The sequence below is a fragment of the Buteo buteo genome, chromosome 1 (genome assembly GCF_964188355.1).
Source record: "Buteo buteo chromosome 1, bButBut1.hap1.1, whole genome shotgun sequence".
Classification (NCBI taxonomy): domain Eukaryota; kingdom Metazoa; phylum Chordata; class Aves; order Accipitriformes; family Accipitridae; genus Buteo; species Buteo buteo.
This window is the reverse complement of record NC_134171.1, coordinates 29,117,523-29,129,902: the sequence shown is the minus strand read 5'-3', so window position 1 is coordinate 29,129,902 and position 12,380 is coordinate 29,117,523. Positions and strand designations below refer to the sequence as shown.

At 42.0% G+C, this 12,380-nt stretch overlaps 1 protein-coding gene across 5 annotated transcripts in view; it reads right to left on the bottom strand.

The window, feature by feature from the left end:
- The window catches only part of ATP10D (ATPase phospholipid transporting 10D (putative)), a 58,995-nt gene that overhangs the window by 15,065 nt on the left and 31,550 nt on the right, over positions 1-12,380 (bottom strand). For 4 of the 5 annotated variants that reach the window (XM_075025271.1, XM_075025297.1, XM_075025287.1 and 1 more), the window contains 5 exons: positions 10,143-10,378; positions 9,279-9,470; positions 4,609-5,224; positions 3,044-3,153; positions 2,008-2,134 (listed from right to left, as the gene is read on the bottom strand). In XM_075025271.1, coding sequence (XP_074881372.1) covers positions 2,008-2,134; positions 3,044-3,153; positions 4,609-5,224; positions 9,279-9,470; positions 10,143-10,378 — 1,281 coding nt within the window. The remainder of the gene's footprint in view (positions 1-2,007; positions 2,135-3,043; positions 3,154-4,608; positions 5,225-9,278; positions 9,471-10,142; positions 10,379-12,380) is intronic. The other variant, XM_075025280.1, reaches the window with a different exon arrangement.

The window sequence follows — 12,380 nt, the reverse complement described above, 5'->3', positions numbered from 1 at the left end:
TCACAATACAAAGGGTACTAAATCATAACCAGGAGACATGGTTTGGCTTGTGGGATTCTCAGGCTAAGAAAGTTTCTCAGAAAGAAACTTCAGCCAGTTGCAGCTAGGTTCATTCTGAAAAACAAACAATAAAATTCAAACCAAAGTTTTCCCTCCTAGCATGATTCTAGTGTGTGACTCTAGCCAGCAATTTGTGCATAAAGCACTGACTGTCATATGGGGATGGATAAGAGCCAAAAGGTCTGGCAAATTTCTTATGCTACTGCAATTTCTTCAGTAAGTAACTGCCAACAGGGCACACAGCTCATGGCCCCTGGTCACCGGGAGGACAAAAACATCCAGGTCCTTGCTCTGCACTCTGCCTGCGTTTTGATGCAAGTCAACAAAAGAGGCAGGAAGGAAGATGCTGGGATCTATTTGATGCAAGCTTCTTTGAGACACTGCCACGCATTGTAGGAAGAGAGGAAAATGTTGTTTTAACTTGGGCACTCTATACACTTAACACTCCCCTTCTGAGGTACTTGATCACTTCATAATCCAACAGAAGCCAGCTTCAATACATATACTGCTGAGATCCAAATCTGTGCTTAGTTAAGTACTGCACATTAGGACTATTCTTTCCAGAAATAGATTTCCATTCAAATACAGGCCTAAGGCTTTATATATAGCCATATCAATTTTATACCTGCCTATGCAGTCGACTACAAACCATTGCTGTCCTCCATGATCCTGGCAATACTGAGATGATTTGAATTTTTGCTTGTTGTTCTGTGAGGACAAAGTCTTCGTTTCTCAGTCCTAAGAGGACAGTCAGAGTTACAGCTGCAGCTACACCAGGTAAGGTTTATTAAGAAAGCAAAGGAAGGCTCAGAGAAGAAGAATGAGAAGTGCTATAAGTAGTTCTACCCTGCAGATCACAATGTATATATGTCCCAGGCAGGGGTAACTAAGCTAATAGAGGTACTGAAAGCAAGCACCTTGGCAGTATGAAGCTATTTACCCTTCTTATTCTCACTCCCTTTAATGTTAGGGCCAACCCATATTGTTTACTGTCCCACCAGAGACACAAGACAAAGAAGTGCCTTGGCCAACAGGACAGCAGGTCTCCACAGGAACTAGACTTCCCTCTGCTGACTCTAGTGCAAAGTGTACCTGTATAGCACATCATCCCTTAAAACTACAGCAGCTAGCAGCACTGCTATGGCTTCTCTCGAGAAGCATGCCAGCAATCCCAGAATTCCTTTTAGTATCAAGGTTTATGGCATTTGCCCTGAGCAGATGTGGCACAAAATGAGGGAAGCAACACCTTTCCACACAATAGGATCTGCCTTTCTTCAGCTTCTAGCATGAGCTGCCTTTACCACCAAAGCCAGGTGTTTGCACTTTGTTTTCCAAATGTTATTTGCTGGGCAGTCCTCTAGAACTATTACTCCAGACTGCCTGCAGTTTACCTTTTACACATCTACACCAAACATTTTTCATTTTGTTTTGGCCTCCCCATTTCTGCACAGCTGAATGACCATCAGAGGAAAGGCTCCTGCAGAAGCATGCCTCACTTCTTACCTACATGTTATTACAGGAGGACATAGCACAAGCATACCTGCTGTGCCACAAATGCAACAGCGATGGAAAACATGCCCAGAAGTGGGATCCCTGTGAACATTTGCCCAGGCAGGCTTGTGATTTTTTATTATCATTTCATGTGCTTGTTATGATAACACTTAAAAACTCTAGTGAGCACAAAAAAAAGAAACCCAATTAAAAAAAGAAAAAAAAAAATCAGTAAAACTTTACAAACAACAGAAGAGCACTTGCTGTCTTCAGTGTGTTTTACAACTAGTACAAACTTACCAGCAAGATTTATGAAAATTCAGGAGTCACAATAAATTCTAGATCTGTAGGAAGCTGTGTGTTACACAAACTGAGTTTAGCACAGCTCTCTGCAGGTAAATTCCAATTATAAACATCATAAGCAGTTTCCTGGGAGTTACAGCATTTTCTACCTACCAAGCAAAGTTAGTTCGGTCTCAAGCCTGACGGCAGATTCAAACAGCAGTGCCTCCCTATTGTCAATACTGGTTTCCGCTAAAAAACGATGATTTAACCACTCTGCATATTCTGCATCACTCATCACCTACAGAGGGAGAGAAGACATACAGCATGTATCTACACTGTGTTTTCAAAGGCGCCTCAAAAGTGTCCTCACAGTTACTTCTGCTGTCCACACACTTAACCTAGAAGCACAGTCCCTGGCAGTGCATTACTTATGTGCCCCAACATGTCCATGGAATTAGTACGATGTTCATAGTGTTAGATTACTTTCCCAGGCTTCACAAGCCAGATTAGTCACTAGCATCCTGCAGGTTCCTGGAGCTGCCTGACAGATTTCCATTTAGATGGAAGGTAGGCAGGCCAGTAAGCGTAGTATACTCTCCCTACCACTCTTTAATTGCAGCATTGACACAGCCACAGTATCACTGCACAGCTGTATACAGCTTGATGACTGTACAGCTACACAGCATGTACTTTCACCTTCCATAAGCCTTTGTAAAGAGGTTTCTTGCCTGTTTCAATCCCTACGGAATTTTACTTCTGAGCAGCTTTGAATTTAAAATGGAATCTCAAAACATCACTTAAGTTTTGCATCCAGAGCTTGTAACACTGCAAACTGTTTGTGAAACCCAATAAACCAGGTCTGACTTAATTTGTTTTCTGTGTCTGTAATTCCAACCAGGGTAAGTTTCACACAAGCAGACCTGCTCAGGACTCTTGAAGAAAAATCAGGCTATTTGACCACCCCTGTTTTAGAATTAGGCTATTAAGCTGCTTGGCATCCTGAACTGACAGCAACTATGGCAATCTAATGGAAGTCAAGAATTTATTTGGGTCAACTTACAAATCCCTCCTGAAAGAACATAAGGATAAACAAAATGTGGCAATGGAAGCATCTGTTCAGAAGCGGTGATGTCTACTCCACTGGTGATACCACTCAGGCTGGTCACAGACTGTAAACATTCTTAAAAATATATAATAAAAGGAATACCTTCTTAGCAATACACAGAGTGCGCAGTCCTCTTCTGGCATAGTCATCCAAATGCTTCTGAGTTCTCTCTTTAATCTTCTTTTGTTCCATTTCTGAATTATTAGTACCTACTATCACACAAAAAGCAAAGAAAGCAAATTAAATATGCACTCTTAGGCTAATTGTAGCAGAAAATTTTGAAGGTCTAAATATGTTTTAAAAATACCAAAATGTTAACAGGTTTTATTTTAACTATGAACATATCTTCATGTTTGCACAATGTACTGTGGCTATACCTACAGTGAGCATGCACTGCGCCTGTCTGCGCAAGCAGTGAGGGGGAACACATCTGGTACTGATACATCTTTGGATGCCACTAGTATATCAAATTGTTTTCCTAAAATAAATTGATTTTCTAAAATGAACTGGGCCACAGACACCCAAGCAGCTTTACTTTCACTAGTCTAGTGGGAGGGAGCTAAAAGGGCAGTTGCAGAAAAGCTTATTTAAAAATAACTGTTAAGGGATGGACTAGTTGGACAGGCATTCAACCCACCTAACTTTGGACACGTAGAAGTTAGGATCCAAGTTTAACTTGACAATCAAAGTAAGGAGAGGCACCTCCAGACATAAAATTACCCCCCTAGTAAGACAACAGATTTTGGAGGTACTGTTTCTGCCCCATGGCCTACAGAAGCTTTTTGTCTAGACCTTAGATGGCTAATGTTGGGTGAGTTAAAATCCACCCTTGGAACTGGAAATATCCCTCTTCCTCACTGAGACCAGCCAGCCATGGAACATACAAACCAAACTCCCTTTTGCAGAAAGCAAGCCTTTAAAAATAATTCCTTTATGTTACTTTCCAAACCATTAAAAAAATCCCCTCAGAACATCTTCTGAACTTAAATATATTTAGGTATTTATTTCTAACATACATAGATAATACTTTCTCTTTACTGCCTTCAGTGAAAAATCATTGACTGTTCGCTACCGCCTATGAACAGTTAGTGCTTAAAAAACATGGTGCAGCCCTCCTGTGGCAGATTCAAAATACATTTACCCCCGAACAACAGGGGCCAGCAGGAGGCACCCCACAACTTTACAGATATTATTATTACACCTAGAAACACAGAAATAGTCAGTAGTCAAAGGGAAAAAAATCTCAAAAAGCATTGATAGGTGACATCTGCCAGCGATACCTCTCTCCAACAGGTCAGAAACACTAACACAGGTAAAGGCTAGAAAGTATCTCATTTTAATAAACATCTCTCACTGTGTAGCAGAAGCCAACTATTCAAGTACATGACCCTACTTTATAACTGGAAACACTTCAGTTGGCTCCAAAGGGTCTGCTTAGACACCACTAAATCCTTTGAATAACAGCTGCTTCCCTCTTCTCAGTTTCCACACCAGCACAACCATATCTAGGGTGACAAGCAATACTATCTTTCTGGGTTCCCTATAAGGAACTATTCACATATAATAGTTCTGCTTGGTTACTTGTCTCTTCTCATGAATCAAGCCCTCTGTTCAACTGTTCTGAAGAATGACAAAGGTGAGCAAAGAATTAGAAGTTCTATACATACCTTCAGATGCAGTTCTCAACAAATCCATCATGACTGAGTCTGCACCTTTTGTGTACACCAGCACTTTGTTGGAGACGGGATGCCGAACCACCACTGACATCCTTTTCCGCACTGAATCAAAAGGCAGGATGTGCAAAAGCTGAAATGTTAAAGATCCCAGACCTGCAAAGTCCACAGTTACTTGATCTGGAGTCCTAGACTGTAAAATACATTTATAAGCCCTAGCAGCATGAACCAAGGCAGCTTCATCTGGACTCTCAGCTTCATAACGTAGTTTAGGTAAGGGAGACAATTCAATAGATGATGCAGCATTATTGTGTTCACAGCCAGCAGCTACATTCACTGTATCTAGTTCTTGAGGCACCTGGGAATCTTCTGGGCTGTCAGTATTGTGACGCTCAGCAGCCCTTTGAGCAGCTCCATCCAAGGCAGGTGAAGACAGTTTCATTCTGAAAATAGACAGTTTGCTCACAAAACTATTGGGGCTTTCAGACGATGACTCTTTTACACTTGGAAGTGGGGAGGAACTTAGTCTCCGGACTGACAATCTCTGGAACATCTGCCTGATTTCCTCAAGTGATTTAATAGGCATCCTACCCAGTGAAGACTGTCTCATCTGGAACAGAACAGTTAGAGAAAGCATTTATGTTAAATTCTTTATATTTTATTAAAGAAGGACAGCTTACAAACTATGTATGTTTCTTAACAACTGTAGTATTTTAAAATTTACCATGAGTTTGATTGCTTGTATAAAAGATGGCCAGCACAGTTAAACATATAACCATATGAGTACACTAAACAGCTTCTGTAAGAGCTTCATTATTCAAACCAAAAGAATTGTAAAAATACTTCAGATCTGAAAACTGTATGCATTCCAAGTTTGATTCATGATTCCACAGAATCATAGAATCATTTAGGTCGGAAAAGACCTTTAAGACCATCAAGTCCAACCATCAACCATGCCCACTAAACCATGTCCTGACGTGCCTTGTCTACGCGCTTTTTGAATGCCTCCAGGGATGGTGAGTTCACCACTTCCCTGGGCAGCCTGTTTCAATGCCTGACAACCCTTTCAGTAAAGAAGTTTTTCCTAATATCCAATCTAAACCTCGCCTGGCACAATTTGAGGCAATTTCCTCTCATCCTATCTCCAGCCACCTGACAGAAAAGACCAGCACCCACCTCACTACAACCTCCTTTCAGATGGTTATAGAGAGCGATAAGGTCTCCCCTCAGTCTCCTCTTCTCCAGGCTAAACAGCCCCAGCTCCCTCAGCCGCTCCTCATAAGACTTGTGCTCCAGGCCCCTCACCAACTTGGTTGCCCTTCTCTGGACACGCTCCAGCACCTCAATGTCTTTCCTGTAGTGAGGGGCCCAAAACTGAACACAGGACTCGAGGTGCGGCCTCACCAGTGCCCAGTACAGGGGAACAACCACCTCCCTGCTCCTGCTGGCCACACTATTTCTGATACAGGCCGGGATGCCGTTGCCCTTCTTGGCCACCTGGGCACACTGCTGGCTCATGTTCAGCCGGCTGTCAACCAGCACGCCCAGGTCTTTCTCTGCCGGGCAGCTTTCCAGCCACTCTTCCCCAACCCTGTAGAGCCGCATGGGGTTGTTGTGACCCCAGTGCAGGACCCAGCACTTGGCCTTGTTGAACCTCGTACGATTGGCCTCAGCCCATCGATCCAGCCTGTCCAGATCCCTCTGTAGAGCCTTCCTACCCTCGAGCAGATCAACACTCCTGCCCAACTTGGGGTCATCTGCAAACTTACTGAGGGTGCACTAGATCCCCTTGTCCAGATCATTGATAAAGATATTAAACAGAACTGGCCCCAACACCGAGCCCTGGGGAACACCACTTGTGACTGGCCGTCAACTGGATTTAACTCCATTCACCACAACACTCTGGGCTCATCCAGCCAGCCAGTTTTTTACCTAGCAAAGAGTACACTTGTATAAGCCATGAGCTGCCAGCTTCTCAAGGAGTATGCCATGAGAGACAGTGTCGTCAAAGGCCTTGCTGAAGTCAAGGTAGACAACATCCACAGCCTTTCCCTCATCCACGAGGCAGGTCGCCTGGTCATAGAAGGAGATCAGGTTGGTCAAGCAGGACCTGCCTTTCATGAACACATGCTGGCTGGGCCTGATCCCTGGGTTGTCCTGCACATGCCATGTGAGTGCACTCAAGACGAACTGGTCCATAATCTTCCCCGGTACCGAGGTCAGGCTGACAGGCCTGTAGTTTCCCAGATCCTCCCTCTGACCCTTCTTGTAAATGGGAGTCACACTGGCAAGCCTCCAGTCGTCTGGGACCTCCCCTGTTGACCAGGATTGCTGATAAATGATGAAGAGTGGCTTGGCAAGCTCCTCCGCTAGCTCCCTCAGTACTTTTGGATGGATCCCATCTGGTCCCATAGACTTGTGAGTGTCCTGACGGCATAGTAGGTCACTAACTATTTCCTCCTGGATTAAGGGGGGTATATTCTGCTCTCCATCCTTGCCTTCTAGCTCAGGGGGCAGAGGACCCTGAGGATAACTGATCTCACTATTAAAGACTGAGGCAAAGAAGGCATTAAGTACCTCAGCCTTTTCCTCATCTCTGGTGGCAATGTTCCCCTCTGTATCCAATAAAGGATAGATATTCTCCTTGGCTCTCTTTTTATTGTTAGTATATTTGTAAAAACATTTTTTGTTGTCTCTTACAATAGTGGCCAGATTGAGTTCTAGCTGAGCTTTTGCCTTTCTAATTTCCACTCTGCATGACCTAACAAGATCTCTGTACTCTTCTTGAGTTGCCTGCCCTTTCTTCCAAAGATAGTAAACTCTCCTTTTTTTCTTGAGTCCTAGCAAAAGTTCCCTGTCCATGCAATACTTCTCTTTAGAACTGTTTTAGTGATGGAACAGTGTGACATGACTTTTAAAAGTTGTGGCAAATGCAAATAAACACTTTAATTCTTGTTTTGTATTAGCAAGATACTTGTGAAGAGTAAACCAACTCCATACCCCTCACAGTAACTAGCTGCAAGTACTATTAAACATACAGTACCTTATCAATACTTTTTAAATGCCCAAATTTAAAACAAAAGACAGCTCCCATCTGATCAATGTTACAAAATAATTGGCTTACTGTTATTCAGAACAGTTAGGCAGCTAATAGCTTACAAACAAGGAACAAGGCATGCAAGGTTGACATTCATTTCTCATTACTGGTGAAGAGTTAAGAACGAGTTATCACTAGGAAGCATGTTCTCCTTTGCCACTGAAAAGCATAAAGTAAGGACAAACTCTGGCTTCAGTTCTACCGAAACTGCACACAAGTTGTAATGTGTCTCCATTCAGCACCATGGAAATAGAGATTAGGAACATCCTTTCATTGCCTCTCTCTAAGGCAACACAAACCTTCCATTGTCTTGAGCCAATTGCCATTCCCTAATTGTGAACTGAGAGACCTCATGCCGCATTGACCCTCCCAACCTACCTATTAGTGACCTGGAGATCTCCTCCCCTGCTAGCAAATCATCCAAAAATATTATTCTCAAAAAAAGGAGAATCTTGACTGTGTATTTTTCTACATCACCTTTAAGGAATGGCTGATTAGTAACTATGAACACAGCTGCCCCATCCACACATGGACCTGTAGGCTGCCTACTATGCTTTCTGGGAATGCCTGAAGCAGACTAAAATACTAGGCTTATTTATACATAGGAGGTACTTTATACTCCACAGGATACCTTTTGGGAATGTCTTCAGCCATGGTTTTAGGTTCACTGCCTAGATGGACACCAAAATCTAGTCCTGCACGTCACAAACATTTTTTTCAAAAGACAAAAAATGAAAATCACCAGGGGATGGGGGGAAGGAAATCAAAGTTGAACTTGGAAACTATCCTGCAACACAGTCAAAATTGGTTAAAAAATGGGGTTATGAAAATCCCATCCTGACAAAAAAAAAAATTTTTGAAAAAAATAGTAGTATGTTTAAATAAATGTTAGTTTGAGTGCTCTGAAAACAACATGTGGTCTGAGGAAGACTTAAACACACTCCAGACCATTAAACCAGGACAGTCTAGCAAATGCACTGTACATTCACGGTGAGACCACTTTATGTCATACTGCAAAGCATTTTTTCTTCAGATTATTACACGTATGAAACTTGGTCTTCCATACCCTTGCTGAAACTCTATTTGAATAGTCAGGGAACAGGTAAGAGCATTCTCAGTACCAATCTGGAAGTCTTCTGAGATTATTCTTATCTTTCAGACAACAATAACCTATTTGTAAAGGTAACCTGAGTGTTAGGGTACTCTTAAAGGAAGCCATACACACACCTGGAAAAAGATAACTAGAATATAGAAAAAAAACACAATTGCAATTTAATCGCAAAATTTGTCTTGTAAAAGTTATGAACAAGTCTATACACAGAAGCAAAAATATTGAAGCCAAGTTTTTCTGCATTGGAAAAACATTACCAGCACTATATTACACACTAACTCATTGCGCTCTGTGGCTTTACAGTAACTCCCTTCTTTCTAACAGGACAAACCAATAGAAGAGAAAAGGATCATTTTTTAAATGTCAGTTATTTGTTTTTTCCTTTAATAATCAAACCAAAGGGAGCTCATTTATTTATGAATATGGCCAAATAGCCAAAAAATAAGGCCTTCTTACCTTCTGACGTGGCTGATTGGGGACTGAAACTACAACAGTATTACAGATTGCCAGAGCAAGAAAGAAGTCAGTGATGTATGTTGTCTCCAAAGATAACTTGCTGCTAGCTTCTTCTTCTGATTGTTGATAGGAACGAGAAGAAATTTGACTGAACTTCTCCAGCAGTTGTGTGTCTGGTACAACATCTGTTTCCTATTGATGAAATGAACAAAACTGTCCATTAGGATATAAGCTTAATCTCAGTCCCTGGAGGTTAAATCAGTTACAGATGAATGAAGTGTAGAAGTTCATGCAACTTCCTTCCTGTCAGATGCTGAGTTGGTTACACTAGGAAATAGAGGAACACTCTGGTGTCTTCACTGCCTTGTGCTAGCCCACTGAAAATGGCAAAATTCATGCCCAGATGGGTAAACAGTAGAGCCTTAGTTCATAGACACTTCAACAGAGATTAAATATGATGAATGCTATTTAGACAGCTTCAGGTACAGAAGCAGAGTTTTTACCTCTTGTAACCTCCAATAAATATTGGTCATGTAGATATTTCCTACTAAAAAGAAAAGAAAATGCTAGAAACCTCTTATAAAAAAGAACAAACTGTTATTAAGATGAAACTGGTCATTTTAGCTGGAGTGATCATGGACTCACAGCAGCAAGAACCAAAGCATACACCTTTGTGACCCAATGAACATCTGCAATGTCAGCTGCAAATGGGATGCAGCCAAGCAATCATGGGAAGCTCTGTTTTTGATGGAATAGAGAAAGGGTTTCTTAAATGACAAGCACTCTGACCAAATGGGGCTAAAAAGATATTCCTTCATGAGTTACTTCAGAAATTTAGCATCAAAACCAACAGCTTTTACTTACAATGGGGCTGCTGAAAGCAACGTGTCCTGAGTGGGGAACATCACCTTCTCCATCTTCCCTTACTAATGCAGGGTAACTACCAGACAACTGATTCAAAGACCTTCTGTTCAAAGGTTTATTCACAGCTTTGCAGTCGTGCCCCCGCCATTTTGACCTATGGGTCAAAAAGCCACACTGATGATCAGCTGAATCCTCATCCTCTGAATCCATCTCTTGATAGGATTCCAACCTCTTTGCTGTGGAAAGGGAAACAACATTACTGTTCCATGAGCAAAACCAGATCTGTTTAAACACTGCCTGGAAGTTCAGGAAACAAAATTCTGAAGTAAGGAATTTAGTATATAGTTAAGAATAACCCACCATTTATGAAAAATAAAACCCATAACAAGCCATCACACTGACGTCCTGTTTGGGACACTGCACTTGAAGAGCAACACTCAACTAGAGTGAATCCAGAAGAGGGAGCAAGAATGGTCAGGGTTCTAGACAACATGAGCCGTATGGAAACAGTAAAATAAGCTGGAGTTAGCCTCCAGAAGGGCACATTGATAGGAGCCAAATAACAGTTTTGAAGTACACGAAGGGCACTTGCATAGAGTTTTCTATGCACACTGTGGGTAACAGAAGACACAATGGTCCCATATTGTGGCAGGACAGATACAGGCTAGGTATCAGCAAAACTTTGTCAGAGATGTGACATACTAGAACAGAATGCCTGAGAAAGCAGTGAATTGGACATCACTGGAGGTCCTGAAGAAACAAAAATATATTCATAAAGAATGACAGCAACAACTCTGCCTTAGGCCAGAGAAAGAGGACCACATCACCTCCTGATATGTTTTCTAGCCTAATCATTTTATGATGGATCAGGACTGTATGCCAGTGGTTTGACATGTACAGCTTCTTGCAGGAACTCATTGAAACTGTGTTTCTTATCATTTCTGTATTGGACACCCCCTCACACACACATACATATTTTCTGAGTATTTAACTGAAAAGCAGGTTTCAATTATAAAACTTTGTACTGACATGTCTAACACCTTTGCACCAAGGATATAAATGCAATTCTGCGCCCCACAAATCTAGCTAGGAAGATCAGAGCTGTAAAGAACCTCTGTAACAAATGGAAACACACCTATGCTATTCATGCACTTGTTAAGAACATAGCCAAGTGTTTGCACTGGTGTTCTGGGACAGTGACCACATGCAAGAGGTTGCAATCTCAACCCAGACAGCACTGGATCACCGTACACTATTCAGCTTTCACTTTTTACCTGTCACTGTGAAAATAGCGAGCAATGAGCATACACTAGCAGTTCAATGTCTGCATCCAAAGACAGCATGGAAAAACTGTTCTGAGAGCTGCGCATCGCCTATTTATTTCATTAAAGTGTGAATACAAACAATGGCATCCTAGGAAAAAAAAATTAACATACAGACATCTCCTGCAACATCACTGATTCCCTATTTTTTTCTTATTTAAAGTGGCAGCTACTGTATAGGAAAGAAGTGAAAAATGCGATATTATTCTGGTTTATGTGAACAGGAAACCTATCCACAGTTCAGAGTCCCCAGCTCTGGTGCTCAAAAAGAGATGGAAATAGGTTTATGATGTCACTTTTGAGTCCTCTTTCTCCTAACCAAAGCACAGGAGCTTAGCTATGTTCAGGAAATGAGCTACTGGATTTGCTAGCATGTTAAGTTCTCCTTATTTCTTGTTGTCTTCTCTTTCTGCAACATAAATGAAAGCCTCCTGCTTCTCATCCTGCCATTCTGGTGAGCCCAAGGAAAGCAGGGCGACCAGAGCTTACACCTTCCTTGGCATGCTATCTCCCTGATGTCAACATGTATTTATTAAAATAGTTCTTTTAAAAAAAAGATAGGTGGGAACATAACAAACTGTGGCTCTCCACAACTGCCAAATAGAATACCCACATGTGGTAATGATGGGTAGGGATATGATGCTTTTACCAGAAAGCAGCAACAGTGACTTAGTACGTGTTTGTAGAGGCAGGTTTGGACAACACATGCCCATTCCGCTATGCTTCCAGACTGTTGAGAAGCCCGCATACTCTGTCTGAAGTAACATATGTGGCACCTCTTACAACACCGCACTGCTCTGCTGCCAAGGTCCAAGAGGCACATGTTACTTTAGACAGAACACTGCATGGGGGGCACCTGTATGGAGGATTATACTGAATCACAGTCATTGCTGTTGTGTGCTTCCCTCCTCTGCAT